The sequence below is a fragment of the Xyrauchen texanus genome, chromosome 7 (assembly GCF_025860055.1).
Source record: "Xyrauchen texanus isolate HMW12.3.18 chromosome 7, RBS_HiC_50CHRs, whole genome shotgun sequence".
NCBI classification, from domain to species: Eukaryota; Metazoa; Chordata; class Actinopteri; order Cypriniformes; family Catostomidae; genus Xyrauchen; species Xyrauchen texanus.
Window position 1 is genome coordinate 23,853,821 of NC_068282.1, and position 27,252 is coordinate 23,881,072.

General features: G+C 41.6%; 1 protein-coding gene across 2 annotated transcripts in view; it reads left to right on the forward strand.

The window, feature by feature from the left end:
• Positions 1 to 27,252, forward strand: part of LOC127646716 (cAMP-specific 3',5'-cyclic phosphodiesterase 4B-like) — a 278,575-nt gene that overhangs the window by 81,257 nt on the left and 170,066 nt on the right. Inside the window, exon 3 of one of the 2 annotated variants that reach the window (XM_052130547.1) lies at positions 6,761 to 6,996. In XM_052130547.1, the coding sequence (XP_051986507.1) occupies positions 6,761 to 6,996 (236 nt within the window). Of the gene's footprint in view, positions 1 to 6,760; positions 6,997 to 26,197; positions 26,493 to 27,252 lie in introns of those variants that run through there. The other variant, XM_052130548.1, reaches the window with a different exon arrangement.

A 27,252-nucleotide genomic window follows, 5' to 3' on the forward strand; every position in this document is an offset into this window, starting at 1 on the left:
AGTTATGGCAAAATGATTAAGGACAACACATTCAAGGTATTGGAGTGGCCATTACAAAGCCCTGAACTCACTCCGATATCAAATTTGTGGACAGAATTTAAAATGCACGTGCGAGCAAGGAGGCCTTCAAACCTGACTCAGTTACACCAGTTCTGTCTGGAGGAATGGGTTAAAATTCCAGCAACTTATTGTGAGAAGCTTGTGGAAGGCTACCCAAAACGTTTGACCCAAGTTAAACAATTTAAAGGCAAATACTAACATAGTGTATGTAAACTTCTGATCCACTGGGAATGTGATGAAAGAAATAAAAGCTGAAATAAATCATTCTCTCTACTATTCCGAAATGTATTTGGTTAAGGTGTATATAAACTTTTTACTTCAACTATAAATAGTTTGCTTGTGTTGAATGCTTCATAGTAAATAGATCTTGTTTTAAGAATGTTTAAATGTAAATCTGAAGCCGGCTATTCATACCAAGGTGATCTAAAACACCATCATGAGCATTGTTTCCTCTTGTTTTTTTTTTTGTTTTTTTTAGCAAATGACAAGGAGCAGAGCTCTAATTTACTATGTAGTGTGCAACACATGCAGATTATATATTAATTTAAATACCATAATTTTGTAGTTTAATAATCACACTTGGACAAGTAGCGACCTGCATTTCCGGAGGTGAAAAGCTACCATCAAAAACACAATGAAACTGAAAGGCTTCACTCCAAAACAACAGCTTCCGCCAAAATAAAAGCAATATTTTAATGGAAAAAAGTATGATGGAAATACACTCACCTAAAGGATTATTAGGAACAATGTTCAATTTCTCATTAATACAATTATCTAATCAACCAATCACATGGCAGTTGCTTCAATGCATTTAGGGGTGTGGTCCTGGTCAAGACAATCTCCTGAACTCCAAACTGAATGTCAGAATGGGAAAGAAAAGTGATTTAAGCAATTTTGAGCGTGGCATGGTTGTTGGTGCCAGATGGGCCGGTCTGAGTATTTCACAATCTGCTCAGTTACTGGGATTTTTATGCACAACCATTTCTAGGGTTTACAAAGAATGGTGTGAAAAGGGAAAAACATCCAGTATGCAGCAGTCCTGTGGGCGAAAATGCCTTGTTGATGCTAGAGGTCAGAGGAGAATGGGCCGACTGATTCAAGCTGATAGAAGAGCAACTTTGCCTGAAATAACCACTCGTTACAACCAAGGTATGCAGCAAAGCATTTGTGAAGCCACAACACGCACAACCTTGAGGCGGATGGGCTAAAACAGCAGAAGACCCCACCGGGTACGACTCATCTCCACTACAAATAGGAAAAAGAGGCTACAATTTGCAAGAGCTCACCAATCCATCATGCCTTGTTACCACTGTGCAGGCTGGTGGTGGTGGTGTAATGGTGTGGGGGATGTTTTCTTGGCACACTTTAGGCCCCTTAGTGCCAATTGGGCATCGTTTAAATGCCACGGCCTACCTGAGCATTGTTTCTGACCATGTCCATCCCTTTATGGCCACCATGTACCCATCCTCTGATGGCTACTTCCAGCAGGATAATGCACCATGTCACAAAGCTCGAATCATTTCAAATTGGTTTCTTGTACATGACAATGAGTTCACTGTACTAAAATGGCCCCCACAGTCACCAGATCTCAACCCAATAGAGCATCTTTGGGATGTGGTGGAACGGGAGCTTCGTGCCCTGGATGTGCATCCCACAAATCTCCATCAACTGCAAGATGCTTTCCTATCAGTATGGGCCAACATTTCTAAAGAATGCTTTCAGCACCTTGTTGAATCAATGCCACGTAGAATTAAGGCAGTTCTGAAGGCGAAAGGGGGTCAAACACAGTATTAGTATGGTGTTCCTAATAATCCTTTAGGTGAGTGTATATCACTTCATATAGTTATATAATATTCTCTATAATACTACTACTACTTCTACTACAAATAATAATAATCAATAATAACTGTGTCAAAGAAGTGCACAGGCCTTAGCAGGGACATGGGCGGGAGGATAAAAAAGGGCCCTGATTATTATAATTGTTTTTTAATTGAATAGTAATTATAAATACTTAACTAATTTCTTTTTGAGCGTTTAACTATTTTCTTGTATGTAAGTCGTACATAATTTACGAGGTGGCTATTTCGTGTGATGTTGCATGATTCTGTTTGCATAAACTTTGCATAAAATAAGATTTCATCACGTGCACATGTCGGATGTCTAATGCAGAAGTAAGTGCAAGTTTCACTCACGAGCCGTTAAGGACATGCTTATTAATATTATGCCCTTACCCAAACCCCTTATCCAAACTTAACCATTCAGTATAGTGTGTAAACATGAGGGGAAGCTGTTGTGTGTAACAGAAGCAAGTAATTGTCGTGTATTAGATGTAAACGATGTACAGTGACGTCATTGGCTGTAGTGAAAGTCACATTGGTGCTAAGAGGCGAATTCATAACTGCATTTTTTGCTCTCTTGAAAGTAACTGCTTTGGGAGGCGACCCCAATCTAAACAAAAGTGAGAAAATGAATCTTTTCTCAAAGGACCCTTCCACAAGACTGTTAGCAAAGGGTATATTCAAACAGTAATGCCATGTTTCCTTCAGAGTACCCACTTCAAGGGCTCTGCACTTTGGAGTGAGTAGGGCATAGGAAGGATCACTTCATAAAATTTTCTTTAATATGCACATGATTTACAAAGAAATCTCATAATAACACATTATTACTGTTATTGTGAGATTATTTTGAGATTTAAAATTTCTTTGGACGACCAAAATGGCACCTTTAGATTTGCTGCCCCTGCTGCCCCGTTCTGTGCACGTCAATGAACTGCTTTATATTTTAAGCAATATCTCTGTGATACTCTGTTCTTCAGCCCTTTATTTGACAAAAATAACAATGTTCTATTTTGGATTGTGCTGTGATTTTCTGAATAAAAGCTCTTCATTTTATAAAAAAATATATAAAATTATGTTAAATATTAAATGTCCTATTTTCATTTGATTACAGTTTTAATTAATTGATTTAGACCCAATTTTGATGATAAAATTGAAATAAAGTGTTAAATATGGAATTCAGAAAAAAAAAAAAAAATAGGTATCAGTATCGGTATCAGCGAGTGAAGGAAGTACCAAAAAAATTTAATCAGGACATTCTTAATTATCTCTACATAATTATTATTATTATTATTATTATTTTTTTGTAAATGTAAAACATGCAACAATACAGTTACTATTTGTCGGCAAATCTTTTTGTAATCAAGTACAACAAGTGTATTAATTATGTAGATAATTTAATATTTCATCAGATGTGTGAAATAGAGGTGTGTGCTCTGTGTTCTAGATTATGTACATGTTGAAGCATGGACCTCTGCTTAGTTCCTTAAAAGTTAGTGTTGTGGACACTGACAGATAATGCAACTCCTAATGTTTTCTCAACTGTTTCTTTTCTCAGCTGTAGTGATGGTATCAGTTGCAATTCTGCCCCTCTTCAGCCTGTTATTTTTTAGTTTAATTAATTTAACTAAGGCTTTTATCCAAAGCTCCTTGCAATTTGGAAATATTACAACAAAAGCAAAAAGAGACAGACATAAGGTAACACAATTCAAGGTTCTAGAATTGCTCAGAACAGTACAAGAGTACAAGCTAGTACAGATATGTTGGTGAGACATTGTGAGAACATTGAAACAGAATATAGAGTTGTAGTTTTTTGAGTAAAAATAAGGTATAAATGCATCAACAGTTGTGAGTCATGTGCTCCATTTGGTCTACTATCAAGCCCTTTCAGCTGCCCACACACTTTATCTTCCCATCACTCTCACTACCATTGTGTTTGACAGCACAGCCCACAACATTAGTGTGAATGTGTAAGTGTGTGTACTTTAGCAATACAGACATACTGTATTCCTTATATTTAATTAATGTCTTTGGCGTTTGTGGTGTCTATGTAAGTGTATGTGCGTGTTTGCTGGTAAAATTAAATTCTGTAATTCTGTTACAGATGTTAACTTTGGCATCTGTTGTTGTATTTGTATTTGTACTGTATGTGAGAGAGAATATGCAGTCCTTTATTATAATTAAATGTGAACTGAACATTTATAAGTTTCTTATTATATTTCTGAAATGCTTGAAAGCATTTTTAAGACATTTCTTCTTTACTGACTATGTGTCCAAGGCACATACACAAATCTGTAATTGAAATGCACACAAAAAGTGCTCTGGAACCCACTTTAGTTATCAGGTTGATAAACGTATTAGAAATGCTTACTGAACAGCATTGTGGCGAACAGGGAACCGGTATAAGAGCTAAGCCCTGCACTGCAATGTCTCATATTCCAGTTCTATGAAAGAGGAATCAGAGAATGCCATGGTACCACCATGGTACATGTCCAAAAAAACAAAATGTATTTTTGTTGATCTTGTAACAGGACTGTTGCAAGAAAAGTCTTATTAGGATTTTGAGAGAAAGGTGTTGCCTCCCTCTAGTGGCATGAAAGGCTAATACAAACTCTCTAATGTCTACTCTTGTCTACAATTTGTATTTTTGTTGATCTTGTAACAGGACTGAAAAGTCAAAAATATTTTTATCTTACTACTAGGAGTTCTCCAAAGAGTTCCTAGCAAGGAGTTTTTGCTTAAAACCTATTCACAGAACTGCTAAGATCAAGTTTTACTAAGCAAATATTAAGATAAGCGTAAAGAGCGTTCACACTGCCGCGCTGCATGTCGCCAGTGGCTGGCGGTTAGTTCCATAGTGGTGTTAATGTAGAGTCTAAACAGCACTGTTTCTTTACAATTAATATTATTATTAAAATATTAGGATCACGTGCGCTCTACCATCTTCTCTCGTATTGGCTGTCACTCTCGAATGTCGCTCTTCGTTTGCTTTAAGTTAAACATTTCTCATCTTCGTCACGTCACGCCCACATCCGGTCGCCAAAAGTCGTCGTCGCTCGTGTTGTTGCTGGAAGTGGCCAGCTCTCATTGAAAATTTATGAGATGAGGTTGTTTTGTCACTGCGTGTCGCTGGAAGTGTGAACGCAGCTTAAGTCGGGTTTACCTCATTGCTATGAATTACGTCACGTTTTATGAGCATTCTCTTTTAAATCGTCCACTGTTATTTATAGACATGGAACCACTGTTTGTCAGCGAAGACAACGATATACACTCGCCAACCACCTTATTAGGAAGTACTGTACTCTTACTTATTCATGTGATTATCTAATCAGCCATTCATGTGGCAACAGTGCAATGCATAAAATCATGCAGATACGGGCCAGGAACTTCAGTTAATGTTCACATCAACCATCAGAATGGGTAAAAATGTATTTATTTTTGAGTTCTGAGTTTACTCAGAATGGTGCCAAAAACCAAAAACATCCAGTGAGTGGCTGTTCTGCAAATGGAAACTCCTTGATGATGAGAGAGGTCAATGAGAATGGCCAGACTGGTTGGAGCTCACAGAAAGGCTACAGTAACTCAGATAGCCACTCTGTACAATTGTAGTTATCAGAATAGCATCCTAGAATGCACAACTCGTCGAACCTTGAGGCAGATGGTTTACAACAGCAGATGACCATGTTGGGTTCCACTTCTGTTTGCCAAAAACAGAAATCTGAGGCTGCAGACCGACAGATAGACAGATAGACAGACAGACAGATAGACAGATAGATAGATAGATAGATAGATAGATAGATAGATAGATAGATAGATAGATAGATAGATAGATAGATAGATCAAAAACCTTTATCTCCAGTGTAATTGGGTTGTTTTGATTTAGAGGAGAGGTACCTGCAACTCTAAGTTTACGATAATGAAAATATCCTCACGATTCAGGCGATACATTTTTTTAAAGGTAAATGTCAACATTATAATATTTATAATATATTTATAATATTGATATAATGATTCAATTATGATTCAGATGATACCTTCTTAGACAGTTCAGGTCATAATAACATTTGAATATATTGTTTTTAATGTGGATTGACAGCAGCAATCCAAGCAAATTTGGATCATTTGTGAGTCACTCTCATGGATTTAGAAGTCCTCAGGATGACATCTAAGCAATCCAGTGTTTAGGAGCTACTTTTAGCATTAGACTGCTACATGAATTACTCTTAGATAAAGATTTTACAACTCCTAGTCCAAGTCCATGTCCTGAAATGAGGAGAGACACGCCCCTAGTTTTTAGGAGTTGCTCCAAAATTGCAGCGTTAGGAGCTACTTTTAGCCTTATGATTTTTTTGCATATACAGGCCCAAATTAGAATTTTGAGAGAAAGGTGTTGCCTCCCTCTAGTGGTATGAAAGGCTAATACAAACTCTCTAATGTCTTCTTTTGTAATTATTGTCCTTCTTTTCATTTACATATTAAAGGTGCCCTCAATTCCTATTTGCTAATTGTAAACTTTTAAACAAAATAAACTGTAAATACCGAATAGTGTAAAACAATTTTTTGCTTCATTCTACATGTGGTGCTGGCCACAAATTCATGAGCACCAGCATGTTGAGCTGAATATGACCAGCCATACTTATTTTATCTTGATAATCTCTTATAATTGGACGTTATGACTAGTGAGATATATTACAGTGATCATGGCTGACTGCTAATAGAGCATTTTTACAACAGCACTGGTAAATAAGTAACTTCTGTGTTTGCATGATGCTGCATTTATGCTGCTAGGTGTCAATGCAACATAAACACCAATATTACTGTGTGCACATTTAAAAAATAACTTCTTTCTCTCTTTCTGACTCTAGGACAGTAAAGTGCCTCCGGACTGCAGACTAAGTGAATTGTTCACATCTTCAGGTTGTACACTAGGGATGGACCTGTGCCGGAGGCGCCGGCGTTTCTCTGGTAACCTGCAGTTGCCTCCTTTGTCATGGCGGCAGACAGAGAGGTCACGCAGTCCTGATGAAGACATAATGGCAAGACCAACTACCCTGCCCTTCATCACACCTCGCATTGACATCACACCTGTTGACTCTGAGTGGTGAGTACCATTCAGCTTTTCCCAATGCCCTGAATTACATTTTTTATTTATTAATTTTTTTAATTGCTTTATTTACACATTCAAGAAAAATACTGACAATGAACTCAAGAAAAAATGTGTGCAAATTCTTTTCCTGTGCCTTTTCTCCTGCCTGATTTACATTTTCGATTGGCACCACAGTGCGTAATGCACGCTCAGCTCTCGACAACCCAAAGTGTTCATGGTGTCAGGTGCGCTCGCAACGCTTATATAAACAAGATGTTCTGTTTTTTCTGGTTCTGTGTTTTATTTAGTTAGTTTTATATAACATTTCTTTATATTGTGTAAAAGGGGTGGCCAGATGTCCTGTTTTTCCCGGGACAGTCCTGTATTTAAGCACTTTTTCCCATTTGGGTATCCTCCTTTGTTTTGTCCCAAATTTCCCATTTCCTAAAATTACTCTATCGCCTATGAAGCTTTCTCAGTCACATGAGTATTCGAATCAAAGGTAGCCTACGATACAGCTTGTAAAACCAATAATATCATACTCTATTATTTGAAGTACATGATTGGATTAAAAGATCCAATCACAATCCCCTATCAATTAACATCCAGTTATTGAACTGATTGAAGAGTCAGTTTGAAAGAGCACACAGATGAAATTGCATCTGGAAAAATGTCAAGGAATTGTGCGTGTACATTTAATGAGGATATCATAATTAAAAAAAAAAAAAAGTATGTGTGCCACACCAAGTGTTAGCGATTTTGTTGTGAAGCAAAGTTCAGAATCTGACAAGGTGCACACAAGTGAAACTTGTTTTTGCTTATCATTATGTTGTGCACGGCCATAGTTTTGCACATTCATCAACTGAGAAAAGTCTGGAGGAATCATTCATACCCTCTGACATTAAAAAACAGTTGGATGCCCTGGTTGAAGCTGGTGACATGCAAGCGGATGATTTCTTTTGTGCTGTGAGAAGCTTTTATTCAGCATTGGTGGATTACCTTCAAAATTGGAGCCCCCCATTGGAGAACACAGAAAAACTTGAGTGGGCCCTACTGAGAGACATCCCAGAGTGGAAAGACATTCAGAGCAGCCTCGACCACTTCTACTCCAGAATCCCGCCCTCAGTTTGATTGACGAAACCACGCTCTTTGATGAGTGGGCTTGCGTGAAAAACATTGTCGCTCATTGCATCACTGAGTTGAACATGAACAATATAGCCGTGTCTGAGAGATGGAAAGACATTTTCCATGAGCTGGAGAGCAAGACCTTCAACTTCGGAGTCTTAGCCAAGGTCGTGGAGTTTGTTTTATGCCTGCCTGGGACATCTGAATCTGTGGAATGTGTGTTTTCATTAATGAACGCAGCATGGACACCAGATGAATCTCGACTCAGTGTAACATGAAGACAATGTTTATCGTACGTCTTAATTTTAGACTGGACTGCTCTGCATTTTATGATAAACTCTTGAAAGGCAAGTGCACACTGTGAAAAATTGCTGCCAGCGAAAAGTATAAGGTGACAACAGTTACAGATGCAGATGCACCTTCTACTTCGCATTGATCTGCGCCTAGGTAAGGATATGTCAATTAAATTTTTGCTGGGAGGGAGCTGTTTCATTTTCCACAAGCTGGAATCCGGTCACCCTATGAATATAGTGATTTTGGAAAAGAAGTGCGAAGCCTAAGTGTGTGGCTGTCCTAAATTACACTCGGGGAAGGAAATCACAAATTAAATCTCTTAAATATCTCAATAGTTTCTTATGAACAGCAAGAAAACAGAGACTTTGCTCTTTGTCAAATATTAAAATGAGATATATATGAAAATTATTGAATTGCATTTAAATGATTCTGCTAAGATGCTGTTCTAGTATATTAACTCTTTAATGTTCTCAAGGGTTTTAGGTTGCTGTTAAACCTGCAAATGCTGTAGGTCTTGCAAAATTGTAATGTACATGCTTTACTTACAGCCTGAGATCATGGAAATCACAAATTTATGCACAATGAGTGATTAAATATATTAGTCTTGCTTTCAGCATTGATGATTCAAGATGCAACTGTTCAATTCTGAGGAGAGTGGAATCTGTTTCATTGCAGTTATCAGCACTGCAACAGCTGGTTTATAATTTATAATTTAAGTGATGTGAGATCATGTGACATCAACGTTTTAATAATTTGTGGGCCTGGACCTCATCAAATGTAACAAGAGACCAAAGTACACTTGTTTTGATACATTTATGTTTAGATAAATTCAGTTATACATTGAGTTTTTGTTGTTTCCCAAAAGCATTGCAAGCTTAAGATGATCATAAAGACTGCTGGCACCAATGGTTTCGACGATCTACTTAGGCTTACGATACTTTTGGGAAACACAGCCCTGGTCTTTAACAAGACCACATTATCTTTAGACCACATGATTTTACAGTTTGATGCATTTAATAGTTTGATGCATTTAATAAATGTTTACCATTTGATGAAATTGATTGCTGTTAGTTGTTCATTTATGCCAGTGTAGTTTCAGCATTGAGTCTATAATATTTGCTTACCCGTATTCTCTGTTTTATCTCTTCATACAATTACATGCATTGCAAAATGAGATTATGTATTCAATATGTTTTTCCTAATTTAAAAAAAAAAATATGTCATCCAAAACCTCTTTTTTTATTTTTTTGGAATAAAATTTAAGCTGCTCTTTTCCATGACAGCTCCAAAAAGACCAAAATACACCCTGTGGAGCGGAGGGGGGCGGGGCCGGGTCGGAATATCGTGCGCCCGGTCCCCAATCGGCCTGATGAGGCGCGCGAGGGATAAAGGCGGCCGGTGACGATTGTTCGAGAGAGAGAGAATTACGGGCATGTCCGCTTGTGTGTTTGTTTATGTTGTGTTTTAAGTTTCTTATTAAATTATTATTTATGTTGACAAGCTGGTTCTCGCCTCCTCCTTGCCCATCCTGCCCAACTGTTTTACACACCCATAAAAGAAAAATAAAATTTGTTAATTTTACTTGTACGCTATGTGATAGCATTGTGTTAGAAACAGTAGGTAGAGCTTTAAAGCTTACAAGCTGTACTTTACAATGTATGTTGGCATTATGACCAAAACTGAACAAGTGCTTTGAAATTTGCAGCCAAATCAGAAGTGTTTCGTTTTGATAATTTATTAATAATTTTGCACTGTACATATTATTGTAATCAGTAAAAACATGAAACTTATCAAATAGCCATGTTGTTGGAAAGCTCTCAAAGAGTAGCAACCAGCCTATTTGTTTTACTCACAGACAAAAATATAGCGAGTAATAGCTAAGTACATGACTTTGACATACATGTTACATTGAAACAGGTGTTGCTTATATGCCACATTTTCACATATAACTTCACAAGAAATAGACGGAGCATCAAATATTACAAACCAGTACTTGGGGGAGGTGATTATCTTTAAAACGAGCCCAATCAGATGCATAGATCATTAGATAATCCACTTGAAGCACAATATGCACACAGCAAATATTATGCTATTTTGCTAAAAACATGTTAGCTTTCCTGGATCAGATAACTTCATCAGAAATTATGTAGTACATTGTCCAGCGTTGTCCAGCAACTGCGTACCACTACCTCTGGGGTCGTTTCAATATGGTGCTCTACGAGATTCATATGATCGGGGAGAGGCAAGAAAACGGTGGAGAACTCTCCTTGCAACCTGTCAACCTCCGTGACTTAGGATGGTGATAGGTGGCTTTAGGAGGTGGTAAAACAGACGTGCTCCGCCTCTATCTGTTCATTTCACCTCATAATTGACCTCAAAGGGCCCTTGTCACTTGGCGAGTAATTTAGAGCTCGATGCGGGGAGTAATACGAGGACTTTATCTCCCGGAGTAAGTTCCCGTAGTCAAGTGCCTCTATTATACAGATGGCTTTGACATTCTTGAGCAATGTGTTAATTGCCCCAGTGTGTGAAGTTTTGCTCTCAGGTCAAGAATGTATTGAATGTTGTTTTTACTGTTTTACCCAATTTTCCAGTAGGAAATCGAGCACGCCGCACGGTCTGCGCCCATACAATAATTAAAATGGGGAAAACCCCGTGGAGGCTTGCGGGAACTCTCGAACGGCAAATAACAGGGGCTCGAGCCACTTGTCCCAATTCCGAGTGTCATCTTATACGATCTTCCGAATCATATTCTTAAGGGTCTGATTAAATAGTTTGACCAAGCCTTCTGTTTGGGGGTGGTAAACGCTATTATGAATCGATACAGTTTGCGTAGTGTGCGTGACATGACCATTGTGCCCTGATCAGTGAGTATTTCTTTCGGAATTCCCACTCGGGTGATAATTCTGAAGAGTACCTTCAACACTTCGCAACACTTCGAACTGAGATTTTGGGTAGAGGCACAGCTTCCGGATATAGCAATGCATAGTCCACCAGATCTAACACAAAATAATGCACATGCGCCATCCGTTCTAATGGCCCGACGAGGTCCATATCAGTTCTTTGGACCTCGATCAATGGAAGGGGGCACAATGGTGTTCTTGGGGTGGCTGGCTGATTCACCAGCTGATGTTCATGTCATGCCACACACCACCTGCGAACATCCCACAAATGCCCGGCCAGTAGAAATGGGCCATTAGACGGTTCAGTGTTTTTTCCTGCTCTTACTGTAAGTGACCTGCCATTGGATTATAATGAGCTGTAATAACATTTCTTGACGGCTCTGCGGCATTAACAACTGGGTTGTATCCTCCTTTGTCTGAGTATCCTGTGTCACTCGAAATAACTGATCCTTAAAAATCGAATATGTGTATGAGAGTGCAATGTCCAGCTGGAGGCTTTGACCATCAATCACTTTCACTTGGTCGGAAACATGCCTAATCTTCTAAGGGCTGGGAAAGCCAAGACTTCCCCCTCCCTTACACACTCCTAACATGGAGCTGATATAGACGGCCTTGGCACCACCTCCCCAGCCAGCAAATAGCATACCACATACTGATACGCTTGGTTGCAGGACCCATCCACTCATGTTCCCCTAAATAAGGTTGTAAATGCCAGCCAATTCATACCCAAAGTTAGTGGATGGGAGAGGCGGGGACTAGCCGCAGCCTTGACACTATGCTTTGTCCCCGAAAGTGAATGATGTCCATCACGAAAGGGTAATTGTGAATATCCCCATGCACACAACATACCTTTACCCATCGGTCTGTATCCAGAGCCTCGGATTGAACCAAGTCTTGGTGGAGGTTTGGCTACAACCTGAACCCACCAAGGCTGTATGTGAATGTACCCCCTTAATATTCATAGGCAGCCTGTGGCACATTGGGGATTCAGACCAAGCGTCTCCACTTCTATGGTGGGACATCAGTCCTGAAAGTGCCCAGGTTCATCGCAGCTCCAGCAGACAGACCCAGACTTCATGCCCACACCCACGGCAGCAGATTCACCAGCCTGTGGGGGAGAGCGCAGAGAGATAGCAGGAACCGGAGGGTTGAAAGGTCCTTGGGACTGGTTAACCTGTTTTGGGGTCATAACTTCCCATTTCTAGGGAATAGGAACAAGACAGTGGGAAGGGGAGGGGGAGGGAGGAGAGAGAGATGGAAGAAGCTGGCCCCCGGATACGCCACCAGATGGTCCTCTACCAGTTGGACAGCCTGGTTTAGTACCGCTGGACGGTAGGACTGAACCCATTCTGTGGTTCTTCTCGGCAACCGAGCGATGAATTGTTTCAGCACCACTAGATATATCACCACGTCGGCGTAAAAAAAACAACATTCTCTTGCCGTTTATCAAGCGTCGAAACTTTGCTTGGTGCAGAACAGCCAAAAAAGATGTGAAACAGTTTAAACAGTTGCATAGCTGTGGCTGTGCCAGGGTGTGCAAATGCCAAATGCATTAAGCATTTTATAAATGCTTAATGTGATGATGAATATATGACATATCAATTATGGAATTTAATTATCAAACACTCAATGTGTTAAAGAGGCTGTCTCAGATTACATGCGTGCTCTTTCTACTGATGGGGAGCACGTGATGGAAGCAATATGCAAGCTTGTTTATGCTATACATACTTTAGCTTTAAAGTATTGTTTCAGTAAGCTAAATGTTCCCAATAGATGATATGTGTCATGAATCCCGCCTCCGCTGTTCATTCCACACATCACCAGAGGACTCCATCACCTGAGTATTGACTTTCACTCTATAAACTACATTTCCCATAACCCCGTACCTGGTTCTGATTACATGCTCACTTGTTCCTCATCTACTCAGCTATATAAGACTCTCTCTAGCTATCATTACGAAGTCTTGTTATTCCCTGTTGTTATTACCTGCCTGTGTTTGATACCTGCCTGATTTCCCCCTGTTTGATTCTCTGCTGCCTGCCTATGTTTACTACTTTTTACCTGGACTACTACTCTAATTGTATGACCTCTTGCCTGTTTGTGACCACCTCTTTGATTATTCTTGGATACTGCTACTGCTGGTGATTGACCTTTGCCTGTTTTCCTGTTTTCATTATTATTAATAAAGCTGCACATGGATCTCAACTCCGATGACTCATTACAATATGCAAGTAAATCCATTATGCAGAGTCAATGGTCTACAACATAACATCTGTTTGTTGGTTTGCATCTTCAGACATTGTTACCCTTTATTCATATAGGCTCAATGATTAATGTAATCAGTATTATCAATTAGTATATATATATTTTTTTTTAAATATTTTTTCTCCCTAAATATAAAGATTTTTAAACTTCTGACTGCTGTTCTTCAGTTATTAAAACGTAACACTATATATATAACACTAACGAAAAATAATTTAGAGCAAAAAGACACTAATGCAATGGTTGTTAACAGTACATGCCAGTTTTTTGTAATTCATTTTTTTGCACATGGTGTCTAAAAAAATTTGGAGGTCCTGCAAGAGTTGCTGAAGAAACAGAGAGACATGGTGCAATGATCCAGCATGTGTTTACATAGGAAAACAATGGATAAAAAGTGCAGACACGAGCAAAAACACAATGTAATGTGTTTCTCGATGTAATGGCTCCTAACTCATCCGTTCGCATGTCTGTGAGTGAAAACGTGTGATTCAAAGCAGACCATGTACTGTATTATGCTGAAGCTCCTAATAGTTATCAGCCAAGAGGCGAGAAACACTTTTTTATTTAGTCACAAAAGCAAAGTGCACTCATATTTTTAACTTGGTGCATATTACATTTTTTTCATGTTTTTTTAGAGAGAGAGAGAGCGAGAAAGAGAAAGACAGATAAAGTTAGAGACTAATTTCTCAATGTCATCACTGACACACACATGATGTGAGTTGTTGAGCCTGTTTCATTCAGAAGTGCAGTTACACAAGTCTAAAGGGAGGGATATCGACTCGGTTACTAAATAAAGTAGGGAACGAGTATTGCGTATGTAGCTTACGCTATGGGAAAACTCAGTTTCTCGAGAAATATTGAAGTCTTTATGTAAAACACATTGCAGCTGCACAGCAGACAGTAATGAGCGAGGCAGCTCGGTCATTGGCTGTGCTGCGGCAACTGCTCGAACCAATGACGGGGCGACTCTGAACGCGCGACCAATGGGCACGCGCCTCGCGTTCGCGCGCTCAGAGCCCGCCGAAATTAGCATAGCCAGGCTATATAATGGGCACCCCGTCATAGGAGTTCCTTTAGGTTCAATCGACTGAAGCGAACTGACCAAGCACAAGCACGGCTACTTACGCAATACTCGTTCCCTCCTCTCAGGGAACCGAGGTTACGTTAGTAACCGAGTCGTTCCCTATCGAGAGGTCTCTCCTATTGCGTAAGTAGCTTACGCTATGGGAACACCATGTAAAACGCCGTGCGTGCTGACTTCGCTCTATAAAGCCAGAGGCAGATGCCTGAGCCTTAAAGCAAAGTGATTATTCCACGAGCCGGCAAACGGCGAGCTACATAATGGGATAGTATAGAGCGCCCTTCCAAGGTGGTCCATGGTGGGCGCTCATAGTACAAACACAAGCACATATCTTATGTACTGAGTTTTCTATGTGCTGATATGCATAAAAATCCTTTAAGTCAGTCAGAGACGGACCTTGTAAGGGAGGAGATAATGCTCAGCATATACATACTCCAGTCCATTCTACAGTCAGGCTGATAGAATGTTGGAATGCATTTTTCTATGTACTGGCATGCATAAAAAATCCTCTGAGTCGGTCAGAGACGGACCTTATAAGGGAGCAGATAATGCTCAGCATATACATACTCCAGTCCATTCTACAGTCAGGCTGATAGAATGTTGGAATGCATTTTTCAATGTACTGATATGCATAAAAAATCCTCTAAGTCGGTCAGAGACGGACCTTATAAGGGAGGAGATAATGCTCAGCATATACATACTCCAGTCCATTCTACAGTCAGGCTGATAGAATGTTGGAATGCATTTTTCTATGTACTGGCATGCATAAAAAATCCTCTGAGTCGGTCAGAGACGGACCTTATAAGGGAGCAGATAATGCTCAGCATATACATACTCCAGTCCATTCTACAGTCAGGCTGATAGAATGTTGGAATGCATTTTTCAATGTACTGATATGCATAAAAATCCTCTAAGTCGGTCAGAGACGGACCTTATAAGGGAGGAGATAATGCTCAGCATATACATACTCCAGTCCATTCTACAGTCAGGCTGATAGAATGTTGGAATGCAATGAGGGGACCTGTAGGTTATAAAACCTGATAAATGTTGAAGGCGAGGCCCAGCCCGCCGCCGCACAAATATCTTAAATGGGTATCCCACTCGACCAAGCCCACGAGGAGGCCATGCTCCTCGTAGAGTGAGCTCTGACGCCTAAGGGGCATTGAAGGCCCTTGGCTTCATAAGCTAGCGCTATAGCATCCACTATCCAGCGCGATATTCTTTGCTTTGAGACTGCGAGACCTTTAGTGCGGCCGCCAAAGCATACAAATAATTGTTCCGTCTGTCTGAACAGGGCAGAACGTTCCAAATATACTCTGAGCGCCCTGACGGGCAGAGTAAATTAGCGTCGCTTTGCCTGCTGGGGACGATAGCACTGCCAGAGATATCACCTGTGCTCTGAAGGGTGTGGAGAGCACTTTAGGAATATACCCGTGCTTTGGCCTAAGGACAACTCTGCAGTCGTTAGGTCCAAATTCCAGGCAAGCAGCGCTTGATGACGGCACGTGCAGGTCTTCCACTCTCTTGACTGAAGCTAGTGCCAGCAAGAGCGCAGTTTTGCTGTTTAAGGTGCACGGTTCGGAGAGGTTCTAACGGGGCACTCTTGAGTGCGTCCAGGACCGTGGCCAGGTCCCAGATCGGCACCGAGGCCACCGTCCTTTTTCGGGACGAGAAAATAGCGGCTGTAAAAACCCCCTCGCTCATAGAGGGAGGAACAGTTTCTATAGCGCCCTTCTCTATCAGTTCGAGCACCTCGGTGCGTAGAACATGTGATACATCTTTCCTCACTTTCGTCTCGACCACCGCTGAAAAGCGGGGTGGTCTGCGAGCGAATTGAAGTGAGTAACCGTGTTTTATTATGTTCAAAACCCATTTTGGCATGTCAGGGATTTTTTCCCAGGCTTTTGCTCGCACAGATATGGGCTGAATGCTGGCTGGGGGCGTGTCGCAGTGACGTATGGGCCCCACCGGCAAATTGCCTTGTGCTAACACTGAGTTTACAGCTCCCAGAGGCGCAGGTGCGCGCTGAGCAGCCGTGTTGAGTGCCGAGTGCAGGGGTGCATGTGAGCTTACAGGCACGCACGCTATCTCCGTAATGCTCGCATCGTGAGCTGGAGAAATGTTTGAAACTAGACAGTGTTTACAGGTGGGGGTGCATACATTGTAATAGGCACGCGCGCCACTTTCATAAAGCTTCCCGCTCTTAGCGGGCAGTTTCTTGGCTCGCGCGTCGCATCTGTGATGCTTGCGGCATGAGACAGAGAACTGTTTGAAACTGTATGTGCAGCGCTTATGGGTGGGGGTGCATCTACTGTAGTAGGCAGGCGCGCCACTTTCATAAAGCCTCCGCTCATGGCGGAGTGTTTTTGGCCATGCATACAGTGTTTGTAACTGTGGGAATGCGCACTTTAGTGTGGACACGTGACCCCTTAGTAACACAGGCAGAAAATGTGCTAACACTGAGCTTACAGCTCTCAGAGGCGCAGGCACGCGCTGAGCAGCTGTGTTGAGTGCCGAGTGCAGGGGTGCGTGTGAGATTACAGGCACGCGCGCTATCTCCGTAATGCTCGCAGCCGGAGAAATGTTTGAAACTGTATAGACAGTGTTTACAGGTGGGGGTGCATACATTGTAATAGGCACGCGCGCCACTTTCATAAAGCTTCCCGCTCTTAGCGGGGAGTTTCTTGGCTCGCGCGTCACATCTGTGATGCTCGCGACATGAGCCAGAGAATTGTTTGAAACTGTATGGGCAGCGCTTATGGGTGGGGGTGCATATACTGTAGTAGGCACGCGCGCCACTTACATAAAGCCTCCCGCTCGCGGCGGGGTGTTTTTAGTCATGCATACAGTGTTTGTAACTGTGGGAGTGCGCACTTTAATGTGGACACGTGACCCCTTAGTGACACAGGCAGAAAATGTGCTAACACTGAGCTTACAGCTCTCAGAGGCGCGGGCGCGCGATGAGCAGCTTTGTTGAGTGCAGGGGTGCGTGTGAGATTACAGGCACGCGCACTATCTCCGTAATGCTCGCAGCAAGAGCCGGAGAAATGTTTGAAACGACAGTGTTTACGGGTGGGGGTGCATACATTGTAATAGTCACGCGCGCCTCTTCCTTAAAGCTTCCCGCTCTTAGCGGGGAGTTTCTTGGCTCGCGCGTCGCATCTGTGATGCTCGCGGCGTGAGCCAGAGATCTGTTTGGAACTGTATGGGCAGCGCTTATGGGTGGGGGTGCATACATGGTAATAGGCACGCGCGCCACTTTCATAAAGCCTCCCGCTAGCGGCGGGGTTTTTGGCCATGCATACAGTGTTTGTGTGTAGGGGTGCGTGCAGGACAGCAGGCACGCGCGCTACATTTATAGTATTTCCCGCTTTTACTGGGGAAGTGTTTATAACTGTGGGAACAGTGCTTGTGTGTAGTGGTGCATACATGACAATAGGCACACGATCTACATTTATGGGGCGTCCAGCTCGAGCTGGGAAAGTATTCAGCACTGTTTGGACAGTTTTGATATGTGGGAGTGCGCACTTTAGTGTGGACACGTGACCCCTTAGTGACACAGGCAGAAAATGACTCTTGTGATTTCTGTGTGTTGCCGTTAAAACGGCATTTGATTGCAGGTGAGCGAGTTCTGTGACTGGCCCATTGACTGCTGTACAAACATTTCCAGCCGCCTGTAAGGGGACTGGGTAATGTTTTACACGTTTTGCTCACTGCAGTGAAGCGTTCAGCGAACTCTCTTACCGTGCTGGTGCCCATGCTCGTGTCCGCTAATGTCGACGGCGCGGGGTCGAAGGCCGAGCCCGGCCAGTCGTCGGATGCAGAGCCAATTGGAAAGACTGTCATCCTTTTCACCGTCATCCCCTGGCGCGCCGAACGAGATGAGACCCACCGCTCTGTTGGAGGGGTGCTAGCCCGTCTCCGTGAATTGGACTGGCAGCAGGGAGTTCTCGGGTGGTGGTGAAGCACGTGGGGACTGGCCCGGCGTGACGTCACTAAAGTCAGCGTGCTCTGGCGGCCTCCGTGAGCGGCGCTTTTTTCTTGCGCGGCTCGAACAGAGGGGACGGCAGCACGGTGGTAGCAGGCTCGTTCGCGGCGAAGGCGGCGAAGCGAGCGCGCGGCTCGTTGAGGCCCAGGGAGTCACATTCGGGGCATCCGCCTGGAGTGAAAGCAGCTTCTGCGTGGTCAGGTCCCAGGCAGCGAGTGCAGATAATGTGATGGTCCCTGTCAGGAAGAAGGCCTCTGCACGAGGCGCAGGTCGAAGGCATTTGGAACAACGCCTCGAATTTGCTCTTTTACTAAATACAAAAAGTGTCGCAAAGGCGAACACTTGCAAAGTAGCTTAGTAAAAAGGATATAGTGATGCGTGCCGGATGGCGTAGCAGAAGGCTTCGAAGGCGGCTGAAGGCGCCGGCGTCCTCTTAGCAGTCCTGCTGTAGGCTTGTCAACGGCAGGCGAAAGACTCCAACAATCCGGAGGATCCAGCGAAGAGGAGGTCTTCGCTGAAGGAGATTAAATCTAAAGGAACTCGTATGACGGGGTGCCCATTATATATCCTGGCTATGCTAATTTCGGCGGGCTCTGAGCGCGCGAACGCGAGTCACGCGCCCATTGGTCGCGCGTTCAGAGTCGCCCCCGTCATTGGTTCGAGCAGTTGCCGCAGCACAGCCAATGACCGAGCTGCCTCGCTCATTACTGTCTGCTGTGCAGCTGCAATGCGTTTTACATAAAGACTTCAATATTTCTCGAGAAAAAGAGTTTTCCCATAGCGTAAGCTACTTACGCAATAGGAGAGACCTCTCGATAGGGAACTCCCCCACGCGCTTGTGTCTGGGTCAGGCAGAGGACTGTGAAATCCTAATCTGTCTCGTTCTGTAGTAAAATAGGCTGTATGATGTAAGAACAGGTCTATTTGTGTGACTTTTTTTAGCCATTGTTCACTCTTAAAGGGAAAGTTCACCCAAAAATGAAATAATGTCATCATGAAGGCACCCTCAAGTTATTCCAAACCTATGTGATTTTTTTTTTCCCCCTCAGTGGAACACTAAAGGAGATTAAAGGCAGAGGTTAGGCAGGATGGTGAGGGTGAGTAAATGGCAACATAATTTTCATTTTAGAGTGAAATATCCTCATTTTAGAGTAGCGGCAGATGTTGATATTTTGATTTGAATTGTGCATGCCACTTTATTAAGCAAACATCTGATTTTTGTTCACTGTTTAATGAAAAGCATGTAATGATGCAGTTGCTAATAGTGTTACCTACAACCAGGTGAATATTTCTGTTTAATTTTCTCGCCAAAAACATTTTCTTTTCTTGCATTTGCCACGTGCCAGGTGTTAATTTTGGACCATGCTTACATGAATATCAAGCAAATATTCACCTACATAGCTACGTTGACATGTATGACTCACTTTTTTTCTGTAAAAAACTGTAAATTGTCTGCTACTCCTCACTCTTTCTCTGCTCCTTTTTCTTTTAATGTCCAATTTTGGATTAATTTCTGTAGATACATTTATGGAGTAAGCAAATTACATCATGACATTTACTCAGTTTGGACTGTGCACAGCTGATGGAACAGACCACTTTGACTTTTGTTGAGGGGGTCCGCTAACATGGGAGGAGACAAGGCAGATTATAGGGGTTTTATTCCAACCAATAGCATGTTATTACTATATATTGTATATAACAAATGATAATATAATGGAATATCAATGAAGCCTTTCTGTGGGCCCCCCTCCAGGGAGGGCCCCTGTTACTCAGGTCCATCATTACCTGCGTTCCGATGCCTGTGTGTGTGTGTGTGTGTGTGTGTGTGTGTGTGTGTGTGTGTGTGTTCTTTCCCAGTCTGTACTATTTTCTCATTACTTGGTGCCCTTTCCTGTGGTGGATTAAAGGCTTTTGATTTTTTCTATTGAAGGTGTCCTTCAGACCTTTTAGCAAGAGAGTTTGAGACATTTCCTTTCATATGACCCTTCACCTTAAAATGCCAGTGGAGCCATCTAACAAGAGGGTCGGAGGAGGGCTTGAGCACACACACACACACACACACACACACACACACACACACACACACACACACACACACACACACACACAGACCTACCATTAGAACATGATTGCACAATTATGATTATAGTCGGACACATTGTGTGTGTGTGTGTGTGTGTGTGTGGCGGTGTACATGTTAATTCTACATTGTGGGGCAAATGTCCACACAAGGATAGTAAAACCTGAGATCACCTACCTTGTGGGGCCCAACCAGCATTCCCCATGAGGGAAATGGCTTTTTAAACATACTAAATTCTGTTTTTTGAAAATGGAAATATGCAAAAAATGTTCTATGAGGTTTAGGGTTAGGGGATTGAAATTATCATTAGATCTGTTTAAAATCCATAAAATACAAGTCTATGGAAAGTCCCCACAATGATATAAAAACAAGTTTTTATGTGTGCCTGTGTGCATGCGTGTTTGCAAACAATTTTCTTAGATTACATTAGCAGAGGTCTCTTGCTAGGAGATGATTTTTACTAGGCTTACTAGGCTCAATTTTTGCTTTAGAGGCCAGGTAATGGAGAACGACTGGGGACTGAGAAGGCCTGCAGTATTCAGATTCCCTAAAAAACTGACTTGCATTTCCCCATATTGTCAACTGCATGGTCTCCTGTAGTGGAGTGAAGTGTTCATTTAAATAATTTGAGTCAATTTATTCATAGCTTACAGAGCATGTCCCTTATGTCCATAAACAACATGGCTGAACAGAAAGATAAGGGCAGTTCCAAAATCATAATGGCCAAAAGTATGTGGTAGCCAAGCCCAGATCTTAAGCCCACTGAACACCTGGGGTTTGAATTGGACTTCCGACTGCAAGCCAGGCCCCATCATCCAAAATCAGTACCTGACGTCACTGATGCTCTTGTGTCTGAATGGGAGCAAATCCCTGAAACCATGTTCCAAAATCTAGTGGAAAGCCTTCTTAAAAGAGTGTTTAGCAGCAAATGGATTAATTCGTGCCTATGCAATTGAAATTAAATGCTCAACAAGCCTGTGATTGTGATGTTCGGGTGTCAACATGTTTTTGGCCATGTAGCGCAGTCTGCAATTGCAAGCACAGTAATGAAATCCAGCTACACATGAAATCTTCTGTACTCTAGAAGATAGCATTCCAATGGTTGTAAAAATACTGCTTGTGAGCAGAAACAAAAATAGATATACTGTACTCAAAGTTTACAGCCTGTGCTAATAGTGTGTTTGGGGTAGAGCAAAACTTCCATGATACAGTAATCAGGTTTACAAAATGCACTCTACAGGGTAAGACGATATTTAGCTGGGAGACGTCAGTAAGAGATTAAGAGAGGGCGTTTCCCAAAACATAATTCTGTGCAATGATTTAAAATTTCACTCTGCACTTTTTTGCCCTAAATCACATTTGTGCCATATCGTTAACTCTGTTGTCACTTTCTCTCAATCACACCTTGAAATTTTCAATGATTCTTTTCCTGAATGAACTTGCAAGAGGGTCCTTGTGAGCTAAGTATGACCTCCCTCACCGCAGCAGTTTGCAGTAAGGAAATGGCTTTATGTAAGACCTTCAGTTATGTAAGACCTCTTCTCTGAGGCTCCTTCAGTGAATAGGCTCATATCTCAGAAAGGTCAGTCAGAATGACTTGAGAACATTCACATTCCTCATCATTGAACATGGTGTCCACAACAATGATTGACCTCTATCACTGCATAATGTTTAGATCATGGGTTGTCAACTGGTTTTGCTTCAGGACTCAGATTTTACATTAATCATCAAGTGGTGATCCAACACATTACCAAACATGACCTTGAGTATCAGCACATGTTAGGCAACCTGTCCATGTTGGCATCTGCCTAATTTTCTAGCTTTTACGAATTACGTTATGAATTTGCTCTTAAATACTGTTCAGTTTTATTGGATGCAAGGCTTTTGATGTCTTCTCCCTTTTAAAGTTGATAAGCCTTTTTATTTAGCTGCTCTAACTGCAGTGTATACAAGTATATGGTTAGTTGCATTGTATTATTTGCATTTAGCACATATTTGCATTTATGTGTTTTTCCGTGCTCTCTGCGACCTGATTAGAAAAGACTTGAGACCCATTTTTGGGTCGTGACCCACCTGCTAAAAACCACTGGTTTCGATTTTGCAATGGTGCACATATTCTTCAAATGATTGTGGTCTTGTAACCTAAATGTTCCAGATTACTCCAGGAGAACTGTCCGTTGGGCAGAGCGAAAGAGATGTGTTCTACCACCTACTGGTGAGTGAAAATAGACCCTTGTTGCACTGCTGCTCATTCTATACTCCTGCTATGGTCTGCTGCACTGCTTCAGCTTCAAGTGTGAAACTCCAACAAACTCTTACAAACATCAACATTCTAAAGTTGTCTGTTGGATATAGAATGTTGAGAATCATAACTGTCATTGTCAAACTCCCCCAACAAACACCAACATGGTGAAAACACTGACTCCACAAAACTGAACGAACGTGTTTGTTAGAGTTTGTTGGGGCAGTGTGAATTGGCCTTAACTTGTTAACATAAGCACCTAAATACATATGCCTATGCATTGCTTACACTTGCGGTGTGAAACAGGCCTTACACTTTACAGTTTCCCCCATAGCGTTATCTTGCGACAGGGTAGTTATATGTCAGTCAATAGAACAAGAGACCCACAGTTTCCTCAGTGGGAACAAAATCACCACAATGTAACAAGATCTTGAGGGAAACTTAATACAAGATAGCAGAGAAACATATCTTAGTCAATACAACAGCTTAGAAACCGAGGAATCTAAGGCAACTATTCACACCTGATAACATTGCAAGTGATCCGATCAGATGGGCTAAAAACAGATGTAAACAGGGTCCAATTAGTTTTGTATTCCGAAGATTCAAGCCACATTCAAACATGGACAGAAACACATTTGACCACATTGCATTTGTAGTGTAAACATTAATACGTCCTGATGCCTCCAGTGCAACTCTTTTTTTCCAAAGAATGAAAGTAATGGTTAATGGGGCTGTTATTCTGCCTAATGTCTTCTTCTGTGTTCCACAGAAGAAAGAGAGTCATACAGGTTTTCACCTGTTAAGTGAAATACTGTTCCAAATCAAATACATTTCACCCATACTGACAACAAATCCTTCAAGGAAGAGCAAAGTCCCATGGAAACACAAAATAGATGTAATGAAGGCTAAATTTCACTAAAATATCTGCACAATCACCTATGATGTCTTCACATCCATCACTGTGTATTTTGTGTAACTGAGTGGCGTCCCCTTTCTGCAGTTAATGAGGGTTGTGGGGCCAACAGCGTCTGTCTGAGTTTAACTTAACCCCCACTCCCATTTAACTCCGCTAATTGGATTTTAGTTCCGTATAACTTTCCTGCTAAACTACAAATGGTTTAAATGCTTTAGCAACATATATAAAAATATCAATCAGGTTTACCTGTGGAGAGTGTTGACAGTCTGTGAAATTGGTCGGTTGAGCTGCCAGGACTCCAGTGCTGCGAATCAACCAAGCACAAGGCAGCTTTGAAATCATTTATTGACAGTTACTTATTCAAAAACCAAAAAGGCAGGAATAAAGAACCCTAATGCCCCATGCAAAGAACCATTTCAGCACAAAAGTGTTCTTCAGGAAGATCTAAAGTTCTAAACAGAACTATTGATGGCAGTAAAGAACCTGTAATGTTTCATAGATCCTGTTTGTTGAAAGACTTGTCAAAACAATGCTTGAAATGTAAGATTTCACCATCTGTTCCAGCTTTTTGCTTATCCTCTTATTTATCATCTTTTTCTGTTCTCATTACTTCCTCTCCCTCATCTCCAAGGTGAAGCCTTGACATCCAACGTGCAGGTTTATAACTGGCTAATGTGCTCTATGAGAACCAGAGATAACCCCGCTGTGCTGCTGTCACACAGGGCAAGCAGTATAAAGTTTCACTTAAAATGTGCTTTGAAGAACATGCAACAGTTGAGCTTTAGAATTGACCTAATGGTTTAATCATTTGCTTCTTTTGGTCTGGATTCTTTATTACATGTAATTATCTTACAGCTTTTTAGGTTTTATTGCCATCTGTCCAAGGATGTAACCAAATATTCAAGATTAGTGTGGGGCAAATGTAAAATACTTAAGAATTTGTCATTGAAAAACCCATATTGATTGTCCACCATTTTGAAAACTAGGGAACATATGCCCCTCTAAATAGCTATAGTGCTCACGTCCCTGCTTATGTCTCAACAAATAATTACTGTAGGTATTACAAATTGTTAATTAATTAGGAGATATGAAGCAAGATATAAAATAAATCACACATTTAATTTTCTGTGTGGTTTGATGAAATTAGACATGACTGCCTTGGTAAATGCTCAATAAATTTTGAGGACCTTTATGTTACATAATTTTCTGTAGCATTTATTTTGCTTTTTTTTTACTTTTTGTTTTATTAAACTTGGAAAGATTTGCTATTTAAATTATTTTCCCTTTCAATTCATAGCCATAATTTTTTCTTCAAACCAGCCACTGAACAACATTTTTATATCTAACCCTTCATTTACCTCAGAGCTACATTTATTTTCCCGGACACAGCTAATCCTGGGCTTAAATTGCTTTTGATTTTTTCTTTTAACAGTGTCTTGAACATCACTGATCTGTGAAAGGGCAGAAGCCCTCATCAAAATTCAGCCAGAGACACCCATTAAACAAACCAACCACCGCTGGCCAATCAGCTGCAAACAGGGGCAGAGCATCTCCACCGTCGCTATGCACATTTTCTTTTGGCTCTTTTCTAATCCAAGGCTCTCAAAACTATTCTGTTTATTTACAATGAAGACACTGCCTGAGGCTGCAGAGTTAGGTGTACTCAGTTCCTTTCTTAGAGTTTCCTCTCTGTCTCTGTTGAGGATTTGAGAGCATCATGGTAAGGTCTGCTTGGTAGTTCCTGAAGAGAGGAGCTGCTGATGGGAGAGAAGTCCTGCTCTTGCTCACTGTTGAATAATTTAAGATGGAGTTTCCTAAAGCTGAATGAAGTCAGAGAGAGTCTCAGGAGCAGTGGGGATGGAGCGAGAGGAGTGAGGGGTAGACAGACATCTAAATAAATGAAAGTTTGAGTCAGATGAAGAAGAATGGACATCAAAGATCCTAACAGGAGTCAGCTGTCTGTGTAAGAGAGAGAGAGAGAAAGAGAGAGAGAGAGAGTGCTCTTTCTCTTTGCCTTAAAGGAGAAAGACTGAGAGAGGTGTGGTTACAAAGAGAGAGATAGAGAGACAGAGTGTGTGCGAGAGAGTGTGTGTGGGTTTTTTTTCTTACTCTCACAGGAAAGAGGTGTGACTCAGCTGACGAAGCCAGCTCTCAGTGTGTCAGTGGAACTGAGGAAGAGAGGATTAATCTACTGCATTGCCGAAAGCCTAAGCTGACAGAAAGAGAGAGAGAGAGAGAGAGAGAGAGAGAACAGCTCAAGCGTGCAGATATTCGTGTCTGACACACAAAACATCAGCCTGTATGGCATAACCTCTAGTTGACTGAGAGAATAGGAAGGAATCGTTGGTAGTAGTGTGAGTCAAAGAGGGCAAAATCGGGTTGTTAGCACCTGCAGCATCATCATGTCATCCAATGAGTTGAGTACACCCGAGTTGGACCCCTGCATCCGCACCTTCAAGGAACACATGCATTTGGAACTGGAGCCACCGAGACTGGGTACCGGCAACAAGCGCATGACCTCCCCCAAAATATCTCCCCGCAGCTCCCCGCGCCTCTTCCGCAAGCTCATGGTAAACAAGGGCAGCCGTCACAGACGCCGATTCACTGTTGCGCACACCTGGTAAGCGTGTCAGAGAGATGACAGGCAAAAAAGAGAAGTGGAATGGGGAGAGTAGGTGTAAATTGGGAGGGTTTCAGTGATGTGTTGTTTTTGAAATGCATTTTGCAGTGAAGACTGAGGGGATTTTTTTTTATGAATGATGTTGTATTTGTTAGGGCATATGTTCCCATGGGTCAATAGGGTGTGACTTCACTGTGGTTGTGATATTGTAAAATTATTTGAATGTCAGAAAACTAGTGACTAATATGTGATGGGTGGACTGTACGCCAGAGAAGGTGGAACAACAGGTTGGTTAATTGTGATTTGTTTTTTAGGAGTTGTGATTTGTTTTTAAAAGGAATAGTTTACCCCAAAATAAAAATGTTGTTGTAATTTTCTCATTTACCTTCATGTAATTCCAAACCCTCATGACTTTATATCTTCCATGGAACACAACAGGAGAAGTTTTGAAGATGCTGCTTTTTTAAATTACACTGACATGGGGAATGAGGATGTCAGTCTCTAACATTCTGCCTGACATCTCATTTTGAGGGTGAGTGAATGATTACAGAATTTGCATTCTGAGTGAACTATCGCTTTAAGCAAAATCCCCCTACACTTCGACCACTTAACGATTCCATATAATTTTAATTAAAAAAATTTTTTTGTGTAAAACATTTTGTTGTGTGTAATTGGCTATTTAATGTCTAATTAGACATTCCAACAAATAGCATGTTGATTTATGTAAATATATGCAAATCTATTTAATATAACATTGTAT